The sequence below is a fragment of the Tursiops truncatus genome, chromosome 18, assembly GCF_011762595.2.
Source record: "Tursiops truncatus isolate mTurTru1 chromosome 18, mTurTru1.mat.Y, whole genome shotgun sequence".
Lineage (NCBI taxonomy): Eukaryota > Metazoa > Chordata > Mammalia > Artiodactyla > Delphinidae > Tursiops > Tursiops truncatus.
In genome coordinates this window covers 351112-370667 of record NC_047051.1, presented here as the reverse complement: position 1 = coordinate 370667, position 19556 = coordinate 351112, and the positions used below count along the sequence as shown (strand labels likewise).

General features: G+C 39.5%; 1 protein-coding gene across 1 annotated transcript in view; it reads right to left on the bottom strand.

The window, feature by feature from the left end:
• The window catches only part of LOC101330707 (RING finger protein 17), a 108397-nt gene that overhangs the window by 27178 nt on the left and 61663 nt on the right, over positions 1–19556 (bottom strand). Inside the window, exons 21-23 of the mRNA XM_073794899.1 lie at positions 14571–14798; positions 13764–13914; positions 13503–13621 (exon numbers count right to left, since the gene is read on the bottom strand). Coding sequence (XP_073651000.1) covers positions 13503–13621; positions 13764–13914; positions 14571–14798 — 498 coding nt within the window. The remainder of the gene's footprint in view (positions 1–13502; positions 13622–13763; positions 13915–14570; positions 14799–19556) is intronic.

Here is a 19556-nt window from a genome sequence, read left to right as displayed (position 1 = left end):
CCTCTATTCTAGCTACGGCCCAAATTACATGCTAAGTTATTTATGTACATCTGTTCTGAAGCTACACTGAGAACTCTTAAAAAAGTAGATGTGTTTTAAGTTTTTTAAAGCTAGTATATACATTTCATATATGCTAACTACACTATAAACTCAGAGAGCAGGGATGGTGTATTTTGTGTTATGTGTACACACATTTGATTCTTGAACGATGTGGGGGTGAGGGGTGCTGACCCCCCGTGCAGTCAGAAACCTGTGTGTAACTTCACAATTGGCCCTGCATATCTGTAGTTCTGCATCCAGACACAACCAACCATGGACATGTAGTGCCATAGTATGTATTTACCATTTATGTATAAGAGGACCCGTGCAGTTCAAACCTGAGTTAAGGGTCATCTGTATATTATGTGTTGTATGTGTTATGTCCATCATATCTCCAATGCCTAGCATAGTGCCCAGCTCACAGAAGGCACGCCAAAAATATTTAATGGAAATACAAACAGTCCCTTTGTAATGATGATTTCTCTGCCCAAATATTTTTGGAAGATTTTTTCTGGAATTTAAAGCTAATTTGTATTACTACCCATGAATATTAGCCTCAATTATTTTTAGAAAATTTATTTTTAATAATCATGGTAAAAAGTGTTCAATAAATATTTGACAAATCAATGAAGAGCAGAGTATCAACTTCATCATCTATTTTCGTTTGCAAAGTCGAAACTGAGTGACTTTAGATGTTTCTAACCATCAAATCCACCCCCAAAGAATAAAGAACTAGTACCACTAAAGAGATTACAAGTAAATACTGCAGGCTCTGAAGGCTCTCTAGAAAAGGCTTCTAGATGTGGAGTTTCATTAGCGCTGCCCCATCCTCTGAGTAAATAAGCAATGTGGCCAATCTTTTCACACTGAACGGTTTATGTGAGTGAACTAAAGAAATCAACTGTGGGGCTTCCCTGGTGGCACAGTGGTTGAGAGTCCGCCTGCTGATGCAGGGGACACAGGTTCGTGCCCCGGTCCGGGAGGATCCTACATGCCGCGGAGTGGCTAGGCCCATGAGCCATGGCTGCTGAGCCTGCGCTCCGCAACAGGAGAGGCCACAACAGTGAGAGGCCCGCGTACCGCCAAAAAAAAAAAAAAAAAAAAAAAGGAATCAACTGTGTATGTAGTTTGACCAAATAGGATTTAGTAAAACTATTTATTAAGAAGCCCAAACAGTGTTTCTATGAGCTAAGAAGCTTATATTATCAGTGACGCCTTGAATTAGTTATCGTTTTTTATTTATAATAAATAAATAATAATTATTATTATTAGCATACAAGCATCATTAAGGTTTTCCTATGATTTATTAAGAATACACACTTTAAAATATTACCTTTTGAACATCTGAAAGTATTCACAACATTTCAAAAAATCTATGGCATGTATCCATAAAACTTTGTGTTTCAGTTGAGAAAGATAAAAAAGTTCTGGAGATGGACAGTGGTAAAGGTTCCATTACTTAAAGCCATGGAACTGTACACTTAAAAATGATAAATTTTATGTTAATGTATATTTTACCACAATAAAAAGAAATCTATAAAAAAGATTTCTCAGAAGGGTAGTAAAGTATAGTGGTTAGAACTCTGGTTCCAGAATCAGAACTTTAATAATCCTAGTTCAACAGTTTGATGTATTACTCTGGATTATAAAATATTTAACCTCTTGAAGACTCAATTTCCTTATCTTTAAATAATACTTTTTATCTATAGCTTAAAGGTCTGCTGTGATAATTAAGTAAAATAATGCCTGTTAAGGCAATTAATACAGGGTCTAGACATGCTTAAGGTTAGCTATTATTAGACTCCTGAAACAGTGGTATTCCATTACAGTCCATAAGACATAATTCAGGGTGTCAATAGGAATGCATTCTCTACAAGAGGGGTCCCCAGCCCCCAGGGTGTGGACTGGTCCACGGTCTGTTAGGAACCGGGCTGCACAGCAGGAGGTGAGTGGCGGGCGAGCAAGCAAAGTGTCATCTGCCGCTGCCCATCGCTCTCGTGTTACCACCTGAACCATCGCTCGCATTACCACCTGAAATATACCCCCCACTACACACCCCATCCATGGAAAAATTGTCTTCCATGAAACTGGTCCCTGGGGCCAAAAAGGTTGGGGACTGCTGCTCTACAATACTGGGTACAATTAAGGGACTGACAGAATTCTGTTCTATCAATGAACAGAGCCTCCACAACAAAGGGAAAAGGACAGCATCAAGATAGGGAGGAGAGACAGAGACACATTCTCGCCAAGGAAAGACCCACGCCCCAGCTGCAGCGATCCAGAATCAGGAGGGACCACAAAGGAGGGAGAGAGCTGAGCTCTACATGAGGCATGCCAACTGATACTGAGCAGGGCCCTGTAGGGCTCCTGGGCACAAAAACTTTGTGTCTCCCATTTTTTTGAGTATAGGAAATACCCTTCACTTGGCATCACGACCTCTAGATCCTGTACAGGACAGAGTCCCCGGAACACCTGGCTTTGAAAACCAATAGGAAATATGACCAGGAAAACTACAGAACTGCAGAGAACATGATGCTGAAAGCTCAGCTTCTCTGTACACTGGTGCTGAACTGAATCTTGGAGACAGAGTTTTGGGTGAAGTAGAAAAGGATAGCTTTATTACTTTGCCAAGCAAAGGGGGAAACAGAGGGCTACTGCCTCGAAAAACTATGTGTTCCAACATGGAGAGGACAGTGAGAAGTTTTATAGTAATGGTTCGGGGCTTTCCTGATGGTGCAGTGGTTAAGAATCCACCTGCCAATATATAGGACACAGGTTCGAGCCCTGGTCCAGGAAGATCCCACATGCAGTGGAACAACTAAGCCCGTGTGCCACAACTACTAAGCCTGCGTTCTAGAGCCTGCGAGCCACAACTACTGAGCTCGTGTGCCACAACTACTGAAGCCCACACACCTAGAGCCCGTGCTCCACAACAAGAGAAGCCACAATGAGAAGTCTGTGCACTGCAACGAAGAGTAGCCCCTGCCCGCCACAACTAGAGAAAAGCCGACATGCAGCAATGAAGACCTGATGCAGCCCCCCCAAAAAAAAAAAAAATCGTTCAAAGAAGGCGTGATCACATGGACATTCTTCTGATGGGTTGGTAGAGACATATGTCAGCGTCAGCATCATCAACCTTCACTGGTTCCAACTGGTCTGGGGTCTACATGCTTGTGGGCAGCATACTATCATTAATCGTTAACTTCTCCCACCTGGAGGGGGTTTCAGTATCTCCAAAACAGCTCAAAGATATTGTTGTTTATCCACTGATGGGGAACCAGGACCCTCCCCAAGGCTGCACTACTGTTTCTCTTGACTGTTTTTCCCTGGTCTCGCATCCCCTCCCTTCCCTAATTAGCAACAGTTTGAATCTGCCCATTGGAACTCAGGTCATGGAGGCTGAATGAAAGCTATTTCCTGTAATCAAAGAAATGGGGGACACAGAAGGTCTTTGTGCCAGGGAGTCCCAGAGGGCCCTGCTTGGTAGTAAACAGAAAAACCTGCCCTTAAAGGGCCTGTGCCCAAACTCACTCAACCTAAAAACAAGTGCAAAAACACCAGATTGAAAAGGGCATGGGCCACACACGAAGAGGACCCACTTACTAAATCTTAAAGCGTTTGCTGGAGAGGGAGAAACCAGCTGGGATGCCCCCTAGGGACTGAGACACTAGCAGGAGCCTTTTTTTGTGATCTCAGGCTACCTTGCTATCACTAGCACTGAAATTCTCCCTCTAACCTATTAGCACTAACGGGTCTGCCCCGCTGAGAGTCCTGCCCACCCGAGCCTCAGCTGGGCCTCACAGCCATGCAAGCAACAGCCCTGCCCACCAGCACCCCACAGCAGCCGCTGCCCTGCCACAAGAGGAGGGCACACAGAGCCCACAGAGGGGACACCCCTTGAGTGCCAGGCTGTGGCCACCAGGCAGGATTGTACCCCTGAGTCCCACTGAGCATCTCCTAAGTAAGGCCACTCTTTCAAGACTGGAAGAGAGAGCTGATTTATCTAATACATATGAACAAACAGAGAATTAGGCAAAAAGAGGAGACAGAGGAATATGTTCCAACCAAAAAAACAGATTAAAACCTCAGAAAAAGAACTAAACAAAACAGAGATAAGCAACGGACCTGGTAAAGACTGAAAAGTCATCATCATAAAGATGCTCACCAAACGCAGGAGAAGAATGGATAAACACCATGAGAACTTCAACAAAGAGACAGAAAATATAAGAAAGAACCAAACAGAAGTTGTAACTGAATGAAAAATGCCCTAGAGGGCTTCAACTGCACACAGGATGAAGACAAAGAGCGAATCAGCAGGCAGAAGACAAAGCAGTGGAACTCACCCAGACAGAGCAGCAAAATGGGGAAAAAAAAAAAAAAAAAGTGAAGATAAGAAACTTTGGAGACAACAAGTGGAATAAACATTTGCATTATAGGAGACCCAGAAGATGAAGACAACAAAGAAAGAAAGAAAGGACCAGAAAAATTATTTGAAGAAATAGTGGCTAAAACTTCCCTAATCTGAGGAAGGAAACAGACACCCAGGTCCAGGAAGCCCAAGAGAGTTCTAATAAGATGAACCCAAAGGATCACATCAAGACACACTATAATTAAAATGGTAAAAGTTAAGGATAAAGAGAAAATCCTAAAAGCAGCAAGAGAAAAACAACTTGTTATGTACACGGGAATCCCCATGAGGCAATGAGCAAATTTTTCAGCAGCAACTTTAAAGGCCAGATGGGAGCGGCATGACTATTCAAAGTGCTGAAAGAAAAAAACTTCCAACTAAGAATTCTCTACCCAGCAATGTTTTCATTCAGAATTGAAGGAGAGATTAAGAGTTTCCCAGATAAGCAAAAGTTAAAGGAGTTTGTCATCACTAAACCAGCCCTACAAGAAATGTTAAAGGGATTTCTTTAAGCTGAAAAGAAATGGCACTAATTAATAACAGAAAACATACAAAAGTAAAAATCTCACTGAAGATGGTATAACAAAAGTAGTGGATCAATCACTTATAAAGCTAGCATGAAGGTTAAAAGATAAAAGTAGTAAAATTAATCAGAAGAAAGTACGCACACAGACTGAGAGTGAAGTTATAAAAAAAGAATTCCATGCAAATGGAAATAAAAAGAAAGCTGGAGTACCTATACTCATATCAGGCAAAAGAGACTTTAAAACAAAGATTGTAATAAAAGACAAAGAAGAGCATTACATAATGATAGAGGAGTCAATCCAGCAAGAAGATGTAACATTTATAAGTGTATATGCACCCAACACAGGAGCACCAAAATATATAAAGCAAACATTGACGGACTTAAAGGGAGAAATTGAAAGCAATACTATAAAGGTAAGGGACATTAACACCCCACTTGCACCAATGGATAGATCATCCAGACCAAAAACAGTAAGGAAACAGCAGATTTAAATAACACGTTAGATCACATGGACTTAACAGATATATGCAGAACATTCCATCCAAAAGCAGCAGAATACACATTCTTCTCAAGTGCACATGTAACATACTCCAGGGTAGATGATATGTTAGTTTACAAAACACGTCTGAATAAATTCAGAAAAATGAAATCGTATCAAGCATCTTCTCCAACCACAATGGTATGAAACTATAAATCAATCACAAGGGAAAAAAATGGGGAAAACCACAAAAACGTGGAGATTAAACAACATGCTACTGCACACCCAATAGGTCACTGGAGAAATCAAATAGCTAGTGACAAATGAAAACAGAAATACAACATACCAAAAATCTACAAGACACAGCAAAAGCAGCTCCAAGAGGGAAGTTCACGGCAATTAGGCCTACCTCAAGAAACAAGAAAAATCTCAAACAAACCAACTTTACACCTAAAGGAACTAGAAAAAGAAGAATAAACAAAACCCAAAATTAGTAGCAGGGAGGAAATAATAAAGATCAGAGCAGAAATAAATGAAATAGAGACCCCCCCACCGCAAAAAAAACCCCAATAGAAATGGCCAACAAAACTAAGAACTGCCTCTTTGAAAAGATAAGCAAAATCAACAAAACTTTAGCTAGACTCACCAAGGAAAAAAAAGAGAGAAGACTCAAATAAATAAAATCAGAAATAAAAGAGGGGATGTTAACAACTGATACCATAGAAATACAAAGGATCATAAGAGACTATTAACAATTATATGCCAACAAAATGGACAACCTAGGAGAAATGGATAAATTTCTGGAACCACACAATCTTAGCAACTGAATCCTGAAGAAATAGTGAATAGACTCATTACTAGCAAGGGAATTGAAACAGTAATAAAAAAATCTCCCAACTAACAAAAGCCCAGGAGTAGACAACTTCACTGGTGAATTCTACCAAACATTCAAAGAGAAATGTTTTGAAGAATTCTCAAACTCTTCCAAAAAACTGAAGAGGAGAGAAACCTTCTGAACACATTTTATGAAGCCAGTATTTCCCTGACACCAAAACCATACAAGGACACCACAAGAAAAGAAAATTGCAGGTCAGTATTTCTGATGAACATAGCTGTAAAGATCGTCAACAAAATATTAGCAAACAATACATTAAAAGGGTCACATATCACGATCAAGTGGATTTATTCCAGCAGTGTAAGGATGGCTCAGCACCCACAAATTAATCAATGTGGTACATACAGTAATAGGATGAAGGATAAAACCATATAATCCATCTCAATAGATGCAGAAAAAGCATTTGACAAAATTTAACACCGATTTATGATAAAAACTCTCAACAAAGTGGGTACAGGGAGAGTGTATTTCAACATAATAAAGGTCATATATGACAAACCCATAACTAACATCACACTCAATGGTGAGAAGCTGAAAGCTTTTCCTCTAAGATTAGGAACAAGACAAGGATGCCCACTCTCATCACTTTCATTCAACATAGTATTAGAAGTCCTAGAACAAGTAATTCTAAAATTTGTATGGAACCACAAAAGATCCCGAATGTCCAAAAAACAATCTAGAGAAAGAAGAACAAAGTTGGAGGTATCACGCTCTCTGATTTCCAACTATACTACAAAGCTACAGTAATCAAAACAGTATGGTACTGGCACACGAGCAGACACATAAATCAATGAACATAATAGAGAGTTCAGTAATAAACCCACACATATATGGAAAATTATTTTATAACAAGGGAGCAAAGAACATACAATGGAGAAAGGATAGTCTCTTCAATAAATGGTGCTGGGAAAACTGAACAGCCACATGAAAAAGACCACTAGACCACTATCTTAAGCACAAAAATTAACCCCAAAAGAATTAAAGACTTGAATGTAAGAACTGAACTATAAAATTCCTAGAAGAAAACATAGGCAGTATCCTCACTAACCTCAGGCTTAGCAATTTCTGTGGATCTGACGCCAAAGGCAAGGGAAACTAAATCAACAAATGGGACTGCATCAAACTAAAAAGCTTCTGCACAGCAAAGGAAACCACCATCAAAATGAAAAGGCAACTTACTGAATGAGAGAAGATATTCTGCAAATCACGTATCCAGTAAGGTGTTAATATCCAAAATTATAATGAACGTATACAACTCAACAACAAAAATCCCCAAACAGCCTCATTAAAAAATGGGCAGAGGATTTGAATAGACATTTTTCCAAAGAAGACATACAGATGGCCAACAAATATATGAAAAGATGTTCAACATCAGTAATTATTAAGAAAATGCAAATCAAAACCACAAGAAGGTATCACCTCACATCTGTTAGAATGCCTGTTATCAAAAAGACAACCAATAAAAAGTGTGGGCAAACATGTGGAGAAAAGGGAACCTTCCTGCACTGTTGGTGGGAATGTAAATTGGTATAGCACTACTGGAAAACAGTATGGAGGTTCCTCAAAAAAATAACTACTATATAACCCAGCTATTCCACTTTTGGGTATTCACCAGAAGAACCTGAAAACACTAATTCAAAAAGATATCTGTGGGCTTCCCTGGTGGCGCAGTGGTTGAGAGTCCGCCTGCTGATGCAGGGGATGCGGGTTCGTGCCCTGGTCCGGGAAGATCCCACATGCCGCGGAGCAGCTGGGCCCGTGAGCCATGGCCGCTGAGCCTGCGCGTCCGGAGCCTGTTGCTCCGCAACGGGAGAGGCCGCAACAGTGAAAGGCCCGCGTACCGCAAAAAAAAAAAAAAAAAAAAAAGCTATCTGCACCCCTATGTGAACTGCAGCACTATTTACAACAGCCAAGATATGGAAGCAACCTAATGATCCATAAAATGGAATAATGGATAAAGGACATGTGATATACACACAATTGAATACTACTCAGCCATAAAAAAAAATGCAATCTTGACATTTCTAACAACATGGATGAACCCTGAAGATATTATGCTAAATGAAATAAGCCAGACTGAGAAAGCCAAATACCACATGATTTCATTCATATGTGGAATCTAAAAAACCAACAAACAAAAGAGAAACAAACTCATACATACAGAAATCATATTAGTGGTTACCAGAGGGGAAGGGAGTTGGGAGATGGGTGCAAAGGGTGAAGGGTGTCAATTATAACGGTGATGGATGGTAACTAGGCTTGTGGTGTGATCACTTTGCAGTGAATACAAATGTCAAATTATAATGCTGTACAGCTGAAACTTATATAATAAAAAATATCTGGTGAATTTACCTTTAAAAATTTTCAATTTGTTTTTCAATTATAGTTTTCAAACATATTCAAAAGCAAAGAGAATATAATAAATCTCATCTATCATTCAGCTTTGACAATTGTCAATACATGACCAATTCTATTTCATCATATTCCCATGTATTCACTCCCATCCCTGATTATTTTTTTTAATATTTATGTGTGTGTGTATGTATGTATGTATGTATGTATGTATGTATGCTGGGTCTTCGTTGCTGCACGAGGGCTTCTCTAGTTGCAGCGAGTGGGGGCTCTTTGTTGTGGTGCACGGGCTTCTCATTGCGATGGCTTCTCTTGTTGCAGAGCACGGGTAGTTGTTGCACGTGGGCTCAGTAGTTGTGGCTCACAGGCTCTAGAGCACAGGCTCAGTAGTTGTGGTACACGGGCTTAGCTGCTCCGCAGCATGTGGGATCTTCCCGGACCAGGAATCGAACCCGTGTCCCTTGCATTGGCAGACAGATTCTTAACCACTGTGCCACCAGGGAAGCCCCTAATTATTTTTAAGTCCCAGATTTAACATTATTTCATTTGAAAATATTTTAGCTTGCATTTCCAAAACTAAATCTTTTTTTTTTTTTTGCGGTACGCGGGCCTCTCACTGTTGTGGCCTCTCCCGTTGCGGAGCACAGGCTCCGGACGCGCAGGCTCAGCGGCCATGGCTCACGGGCCCAGCTGCTCTGCGGCATGTGGGATCTTCCCGGACCGCGGCATGAACCCGCGTCCCCTGCATCGGCAGGCGGACTCTCAACCACTGCGCCACCAGGGAAGCCCCAAAACTAAATCTTTTTAAATAAACATAACCACAGTACTGTTGTCACATTAAAAATTAATAATTTCTTAAGATCAACTATTCTTAAGATCAACTATTCAGATGGTGTTTTCCTGATGTTTCAAAACAGTCTGAATTGGTAAACAAAATCCATACATCATGAATGGGCAATATGTATCATTAGTGCCCCTTCCATCTCTTTCCCTTGTAATTTTCTGTTGAATAAACAGAGTTGGTTTGCAGTTTCAATGGTCTGAATTTAGCTGACTGCATTCTCATGGTGTTTAACATGTTCATCCATCTCTTGTATTTCCTTTAAATTCATAGTTAGGTCTAGAGTCTCGATCAGATTCAGGTTCGCCTATTTCTTTTTTCAGCAGTACTATTCAGAGATGGTGCTGTGTACTTCCCTCAGGACGTACATAATGTCTGATTCTCTTTTGTGATGTTAGCAGCCACCAACAATCATGTCTAGATCCCTTAGTATATAAGAGTTGTAAAATGGTGGTATTCCAATGATATCATTCTTCCTTTGTTAGAAGGAATGCTTATAAAGAACAACTTTCCCTTACCACCTAATTGATATCTCGAGACACAGATTGTACAGGAAAAACAAGTGCTCATTTCCCTTATTTACCAATTTTCAGAATAATGAACTAGTTCCCTAGAATCCTCTAAAAGTGATTTTTTTTTAAAAATCACTTTATGAATTTAGAGACTTAAACATATCAAATGCTTTGATACAACATAATAATCATCCTACTGCTGTTCAAACTGTCCCATCTTTGGTCAGTGGAAGTTTATTCAGGTTGGCTACTGAGTCCTGTTGTCATAATGTATCTATCCATCCATCTATTTGTTTATAGCTTTCTTGCTTTTTGCTAGGTCAAGATATTCTAGGCTCACACTGTGTATTTCCTTCCCAAGACCTGGAATCAGACATTTTCCCAAAGAGCACTGAATTCTTTTAGTGGGAAATGGTATTTGGAGACCACAATTTGTGCACCAGCATGGCTCATTGCTACTGGGTCCTTCATTTTACAAGGCTAAATAACATGTTTTTTTATAATTAAAATACCTTATCAGTTTCTACTGATACTATGAATTCAAAATCAGGAGTACAAGGTAAATCAACCTTAATCTTACATTTTTACCATCTAACAACTGTTCTTTATGATATGTAACATAATTACTATTTTGAATTATCCCACAAAACACACACAACAGTTTCAGTAACACTACAACCAACTTTGGGATTAATAAAAACAGCTGACTTGGGGGGGGCAGTTATTTCTTGTCCTTACGATATATTTTGGTAAGCATGTACAGTCAACTTATTGTGTTTTAAAGTCACTTGAAAAAGTTCCTCTCTGCGAGGCTATACCACCACCACATACAGTTAATTTCATTTTACTATTTTTACTGATTTGTCTGCATAAAATATTAATGTTGTTCTAATGTTAAACTGATATTGTTAGTAACCTCTTTTCCCCAACTTATTTGAAGTACTTACTCTTAGTTAATACCAATGTGACAACAGGAGGTTGATTCAGCTTCTCACATATACTCTCCTTTCTCCCTCCATTCTTTGAAATTGTGGCTGATCTACTTTGCATTCTATACTGTTTTCCTAATAACTATCATTTAATCTTGGTTCTTTTGGTAAAATAAATGTAATGTTCACCACAATTCTTATGTCAAAATCTCTCTCGTTGGTTACCTAAAACTTGTTCTCTTACAGGGACCGTTCCTGGAAACAATATCCCCTGAGTGACGAAATCAGTATTTTGTGGTCTTTTTACCAATACCTGAAAGTCAGTTGGCTGGATATAAAACCCACAGCTCGCCATTTTCTTTTGAGTATTTTTAGAATGTTACTCTCTTACCTTCTGGCATAAAGTGTTGATGATGACAATGTTATTTTATATCTCTCGTGAATCAATGATTTTACTAGATAATCTCTCAGTGTTGGCATTCCTGAACCGATTTTCCAAGATAGGCAGTGCGCCTTTTCAATGTATTTTTTAAAGCAGTATTTTAGGGACACTTTTTTGAATTGGGTTTTTAGTATTTGTTTTGATCTATTTCTTTTAGTCTTGTTCTTTGACATTCCTATTACATGTATATTAGGTCTCCGTCTAGGTATCTTTTGTTTTCTTTTAAATCCTTTGGACTTTTAAATTAAAAACATCTGCCCTTCTTTTGATCTTGTATTTCTTTTTTTAAACATTTATTTAAATTTATTTGTTTACTTATTTATTTATTTTTGGCTGCGTTGGCTCTTTGTTGCTGCACTCAGGCTTTCTCTAGTTGCAGTCAGCAGGGGCTACTCTGTTGTGGTGTGCAGGCTTCTCACTGTGGTGGCTTCTCTTGTTGCGGAGCACGGGCTCTAGGCATGCAGGCTTCAGCAGTTGTGGCACGCGGACTCAGTAGTCGTGGCTTGTGGGCTCTAGAATGCAGGCTCGGTAGTTGTGGCGCACAGGCTTAGTTGCTCTGCAGCATGTAGGATCTTCCCGGACCAGGGATCGAACCCGTGTCCCCAGCATTGGCAGCTGGATTCTTAACCACTGTGCCACCAGGGAAGTCCCTTGTATTTCTCTTTAACACATTTTCTATTACTTATTTGCTTTGTGTTTTTTCCAGTTTAGTCTACATTCTGATATGATTTTCTTTTCCTTCCTGAGTGCTATCATCTCTTTTCAAATCTTCCTTTTTCTGTAATCAATCTTATTTGAGTTTTTCTAATTCTATTTTATGTTGTTCTTCACAGTGTCTATCATTTTCTAAATTTTTTAGTTTACTTTGAAATACTACTGCTTTGTAAGCCTGTCTTTTTCGTGGATTCCATTGCCTCTAGGGATATTATTTGGCTCCTAATTCTCTTTTCTCATAATAATTTGTAAGGAGTTCGACTGTAATCCTTCTTTTCACTAATGTTTTAAGTGAAGTAAAATTTCCTGTACTTCAGGAGAACGGGGGGATCACAACTGCTTTCCGAGCTTCATGGCTCTGGAACTCTGACTTGTGTCGTTCTCCCAAAGTGACAGACAACATGGCTTCATACCTTGCTCTCTACTTTTATCTGCATCTTTTCTTTCCTTTGCCCCACAGTCTGCCTTGCTCAAATCAGGCTCTCTTCTCAGCAGATTCTCCTCTGTCTGGGGGTCCTGGAAGAGAGCTTGTATGGCTAAGAAGGCTTCAGTACCATGAAACACCGGCCTGTCACAGAGCTCTCGCATTGAACTACAAAGAGCACCCTGCGTCTCACTTTTGGTTGCTGTTCTCAAGTTGGCCCATGTGCTCTAGTGAAATGCTGTTGCCAATTCCTATTTTCAGACCTGTGAGGACCCCAGGCAGCTTTCCCTCTCCATCCTCCCCCACAAGTGTGACACCACAGGGTCTGGTTTGTGGAGCACCCCACCTGCTTGTGTTGCCTACTTTCGTTGTAGATGTTGTCCATGCAGTCTGCAGATTTGCATCCATGTTTATGTGTTTATGGTAGGATTCTAGCAGACTCTACAATTATACCTTGCCATTTCCCAGAATCCTAATTCACTCTTTCTGGTAATTTACACATTTTTAGCTATCCATGCAATTTTAAGCTTATGAAATACATTTTTATTTCTATCTGCTTGTGTGCCTCAAGGGTTTTTTTTTTTTAACAGTTTGAATTCTTTCTAGATACCACCAAAGTTTATTATGTACTTCACATTTTTATCTTTCCTGTTTTTGTTTTTTAATTTTTTGGCCACACCATGCGGCATGTGGGATCTTAGTTCCTTGACCAGGTATTGAACCCACGCCCCCTGCAGTGGAGGTGCAGAGTCTAAACCACTGGAGTGCCAGGGAAGTTCTTCTTTCCTGCTTAAAACCTTAAAATTAACTAGACAGATCAACTAGATCTTATGAAAATTTCAGAATATGTCAGAAAAATCAAAACTGATAAGAATCCATCCAAAAAGAAACATATTTAAAATCATATTCAATAATGAGAAAATTTACTCAGCTAAAAACTACCTTATATCAACAAGAGAGCATTCCAAAGATAATCTTCCCATGGTCTTTAGGTTTTCTTGAAGTTCTCTTAAACAGTTAATATTCACTACTAGTTCAACACCCACGTCATACAGCAAGACCTATGAAAACAATAACTTATTAAGTCTATGGCAAGACAGTGCTTAAAAATTTTTTTTTTGCAAACTGAAAAGCATGATAAAAATTGGATGAAAATACAAAATGCATTCACTTTCATGATTATATTCTTAATGCTGCATTTACCTCCACCAATGTGTCTGTAACCATTCTGATGATCTGGCCCCTTTGCCACTGATTTTCATCTGGGATCTTAACAGCACAGTGCATATTGCTCTTCCATTTAACAGGTTCCCATTTTGAGTTTTCATAAGCAGAGACCATCTTTTCTCCTAAACTATGTAAAGAAAAAAAATGTTAACTCTCGAAACCTTTTCTTGTGACGTACAATTCCCTGACTCCCTGTCTTCTACTGTCCTCCCTCCCTCATTCTATTCCAAACAAACCGGCTACCTTGTTCTTCCTTGGACACCCAAGCACATTTCCACTGCAGGGTCTGGAACTAGTTCTTCCCTCTGCCTGACGTGAGCTTCTCCCAGGCATCTTCATGGCTCCCTCCCTCCCTGCCTTCAGGGTCCATTTCAAGTGTCACTGACTCTGTGAGGTCTTCCTCCCCCACTGCTTGATCTTTCTCGTCTTCATCATCATCTGCTGCACTGAATACTTTGTTCACTGGCACTCCCTCTACTAGAATTTAAGCTCCATGACAGCATAAGCTTGTCCATGTTTTTAGCACTGTATCCCCAACACCTATAATACTGGCTGTCAAATAATAGGCACTCAGTAAGCATTTGTGGAATTTATAAACCCTAACACAGTGAAAATAACCAGTAAAAATATTATTTGTATATTTTTAACTGGCTTTTTAGTGAATATTTAGCTGAAATAATTTTGTACTTTTAAAATTCTGCATTTATGACTTCTAGATCTTTGAAACGAAATACAGAAAGAAGAATAAAGCTACACGCACAATGTTTTCTTTGAATGTTATACCTATGAAGTAAGTCTTCTGTTAATAACCACTGAACATAGATCTTCTCAGGAGACACTACATTGCAGATGTACACAGGCAGTTCCTTATAATAAAGTGACTGCAGATCCTCATTAGGTAGAGATTTTGCAAATACAGGATTTAAGTTGTTTACTTCATTTGAAATAATTTCTTCTGGAGAAGGATCCCATACTTCAGTATGCTTTTTGGAATTATCTTTGAGGGTGTATCTGAAAAATAACAAAACCCATTAGCAAAAAGAGTAGCTTGCAAAATATTTATGTTTGTATTTGCTTAGATCTAGAGATGAATAATATGATTTTAGATACGATTCACTGCTTTGCAGTTTTGATACTAACAGAAATTTTAGTCTTTTGCAGAGCACAGGCTCTGGACGCGCAGGCCCAGCGGCCATGGCTCACGGGCCCACGGCATGTGGGATCTTCCCGGACCAGGGCACGAACCCGTGTCCCCTGCATCAGCAGGTGGACTCTCAACCACTGTGCCACCAGGGAAGCCCTAGTCTTTTTTTTAAAAAGAGTTCTTAATGATTAACAAAGGACAAAGAGGAAAAGTAAAAGCCAAACTTTCTATTTTAAAAAGTTTAAAATACCAAGCATGCTCATAATTACACAATTTCCCACTGATATTTTGTACTCACAAAGGAATAGAACTATTCAGTGTCTTTTTTTTTGGTGACTTGAATATTTCTCCTTGACTAAAAAGTATCCATCTGTCTGAGAATATAAGTGGAAAACAACTGCTATTTTAAAATATCTTAATAAGCAAAATTATAGAAGTGTTTAGAATGTTTAATGAATCAAATTAGCTCAGATTCTAATCACAAATAATTAATGTCAAAATTTCTTTAAAGGAAAAAACTTAAGTTCTTTCACAATAAGCTTGAGATTTTGCTAACCAAAGAGACTAACAATTTTTCCTTCTAAATCTAATGGACAGTTTTCAGTCCTTACTCAACATCTACTCCGAGCCTAAACTAGCTACTCTTTCCTTCTTGAAATGTTCTCTTTCTTTGGTTCCTGGTTTTTCTTTAGTTTTAGGTTCCCGATTTTTTTTTTTTTTTAACTTCTCTCTCTTGTAAGTGATAATGCTCAGACTTGCATCTTCACCTAGGAAGACTGGGATGATTGATGAAAGTGATGGACTCATTTATTATGTGTATGTTTACTTGCCATCTGAATCACCTAACCAGGTCTCTCTTCCATGCTCCAGACCCAGGTACTCATTTCTTTCATTCAACTAATATTTCCTGGGTACATACTGTGAGCCAAGAATGCTAGATCCCAGAGATATGGCAGTGGACAAAATAAGCAGGGTTCCTGTCCTCCTGGAGTTTATGCTATTGTGATACTGAGAGATCACATAATTACACAAACAATAAATTATACAGAACAAGGGCATAGGCCAACGAAATCTAACCCAGTCTGTGAGTTGGAGAAGGTTTCTCTTGATTAAATGACATGTCAATTGAGATTTTAAAAGGACAAGCAGAAGTTAGTGAGGCATTCCAGAAACCAAAAGAAAACATGTAACTTTGACATAGTAAAGCAGTAGGACATGACATGAACCTTAAGGTAGACAGGCACCAGAATATTTGGGAAACATTATGTTTTATTTTATAAAGGATGGTGTGCGTATATGATATAGTTGAGCCCGACAGACTAGACTGTGGAACTTCACATTTCTTTTCCTCTTACGCCTCAGGTGCTCAGGGCACGCACTGATCAAGGGAAGTTCATGTTCTACTTTGAGGACAGGCAATAGATACTATGAAAACAGTGGGACTGGTTGCAGTCCTCAGGAATCGGCAATCCGGGTGTGGAAGGGCAAGGAGACTGGCTGGGCTGCCAGAGCAGCAGAGGTGGTTTATGAAAACTGGTACCTTGGGAGGGGCAAAACAATGTGCTTTTATAAAATTTTCAAAAGTAAATACTGTAAGTGCAATTAGTTAAGATCACGGGCTCTTTCCACTCTCACTTTTCCTGTCCTTTTTTTTCTCATCTTGGATGTTGGCCAAAGCATTCTGGGGTGGCTAAGGGGAAGCTGAGTTGGAGACACATTTAGTTTGTATTTAGTGGGATACAGTTTTGTGGCTCACGACACATCCTGTGGAGTTACGCTATTGCTAGCCATCTTGGTGCAGCAGTGGGTTCCAGAAATGCTCCCACAACCTTAGTGTCACATATGAAGACATAAGGTTCAATACAAAGCTAATGCACCACTATGTGTAATAAGTAATTGAGCCACTGTACACCTGTTTTTCTGGCGTAACAGTGCTTCTCTTTCATTCTTTAACATGTCCCAGTTTGGACGAGAAATAGGGTTACCCTGTTAATAAACAAATTAAATCATAAATCAATACATTAATAAATGTCAACTCAAACTGTATTAAAGATTCATTATAATAAAACTTGAAGTGTCTTGAATATTATGTATATACATAATATATGTATAATACATGAAAGAAATAATAGATTCTCCTAAAATTAATTTTAGAAATTTACATGACATTACCAATAATTGAGCTATGGCTCTAAAAAACTTTAAAAAAATTACCAATAAACAAATTTCGATCAGCCACACTAAAGACTGGATTACTTTTCTATTCTCTCCATAGGGATATCACAAAATCTGATATTTCATGTGGTAATCAGTATACAGCTAAAAAAGAAAGTATTTTACAGATGAGTCTGAATTTTCTAACATTTGTGGTATTTGTTAACTTTTGAAAATCTGTAATTTGTTGATTTCTTTTGCCAGCCTATATAAATATTACTTTTGTTTTTTAAATTCTATAGTTATAATTTTGCATTCTTTTTCTCAAAATGGGGTCTCCCAAATGGTACAAACTTCAGGCTGACCCAGGAGACCTGGAGTTGCCCTTGCCGGGCACAAGCCTGAGCACCAAGGGTGAGCAGACATGGCTGCCTCTCCCCTCACCCCCCTTCCTTAGCCGCTGCAGCACCCGCTCCTCACTCTCACCACGCGACTCCTGCGGTCCCACGGCTGAGGGCATGGCCCACAGCTCCCGACCGCTGCACAATGCTTTTGCTGCCTGGAGATTCTCCCTCTGCTTTCTTAGCCACAGGACCTCACGCCAATACACCCAGAGCGGGTGCTGCCTTCACTCTCCCCACAAACCTGTGCTCTGTTCTCAGGGAACAGTGTCACCAGTCACTGGTGGTCAGGTCAGTGATCCTGAGTCAACCTCAACTCCCTCCTCTTTCTCACCTACAATGAGCAGCAGGGTCTTGTGATGCTCACCCCCTTTATGTTTCACGATCTAGCCATTTTCCATCTCCAGGTGTTCTTTGAAAACTTGCCATCAGACACAGCTTTCTAAAATGCAAATCTCTCAGTCCTCTGTTTAAAATCCTTCAATAGCTCCCCTTTCTTCAAGGGATAAACTGCAAACACATTCAAGTGTTTGAAAAGTACTGTAATTTACTTCTCAGTGACTGAGGTTCCTCAATTATCTAGTCTCTGCGTTTCTCCTGCCATACCAGCCACTAGTACCTTTTTTTTCTGTCCGTTAGCTGTGTGACTATACTAACAATACATAAACACACATATTCTCCCTGAATGCAGGCCTTCACTCCTGGTTGTATTAAAGAATTCAGCTTAAGTGAGAGCTCCACTGGTGAGCCCTCCAGGATTCCCCCACAGCACCGTAATTACCCTTTGCACAGCTCTTATCGCACTGAAAGGTCAGACTGACCATCTCCTTTCCTACTACAAACCAACCTTACTCACCACTGAGTATAGCATAACAAGTCAGCCTGTAAATATTTCTCGCTTATGTAACTGAACAATAAGGACTATTAGCTAATGGGCTATTTAAAAAAAAAAAAAAGTTTACTGAAGTGTATCTTAGATGTCAAAAAGTTCACTCATTTCAAGTGTATGACAGTAACTTTACCAAATGGTATAACCACCAGCATCGATCAGTTTTAGAACATTTTCACACATACACCCCCGTAAGATCCCCCACGTCCATTTACCCTTAATCCTTGTGCCCACTTCTAGCCCCAGGCAACCCCTAATCTACTTTCCGCATCTACTGGTTTGCCTTTTCTGGACATATCATACAATTAGTAATCTCCTGTTTCTGGCTTCTTTTACCTAGATTAAAATTTCTGAGGTTTAGGGACTTCCCTGGTGGTCCAATGGTTAAGATTCTGTGCTCCCAGTTCCGGGGGGCTGGGTTTGATCCCTAGTCAGGGAACTAGATGCCACATGCCGCAAAGAAGATCCCACGTGCTGCAACTAAGACCCGGCACAGCCAAATAAAGAAATATTTTTTAAAAATTTCTGAGGTTTATCCATGAAGTAGATGTGTCAGTTTGCTTCTTTTTATGGCTGAACAATATGCCACTGTAGGAATATACTGTGTTCTGTCTATTCACCAGTCACTGGATATTTACATTGTTTCCAATTTTTGGCTAGAATATGAATAGTGCTGCTATGAACAACTGCTTGCAAGTTTGTGTATGGACATATGTTTTCATTTCTCCTGGGTAGATACCTAGGAGAGGAACTGCTAGGTTTTATGGTACTTTTATGTTTAAATTTTGAGACATCCACAAGCCATTTTCCAAAGAGCTACACGCTGTTCTGCGTCCCCCAGTAATGAGGGTTACTCCACGTCCTCACCAGCATCTGTAATTGTCTGTCTTATGTATAACAGCTGTTCTAGTGGGGGAGAAATGGTACCTCATTATGGCTTTAATCTGCATTTCCCTGATGATTAATGACATTGAGCATCTTTCATGTACCGATTAGCCAATTGTATATCTTCTCTGGTAAATGTCTGTTCATATATTTTATCCATTTTCTTTGGTTGGACTGTCTTCTTATTGAGTTTTAAGAGTTCTAGGAATTCCAAAAACAAGTCCTTTATAGGATACGTTCTGCAAGTATTTTCTCCCGGTCTGTTGTTTGTCTTTCACTTACTTAATAGTGTCTTT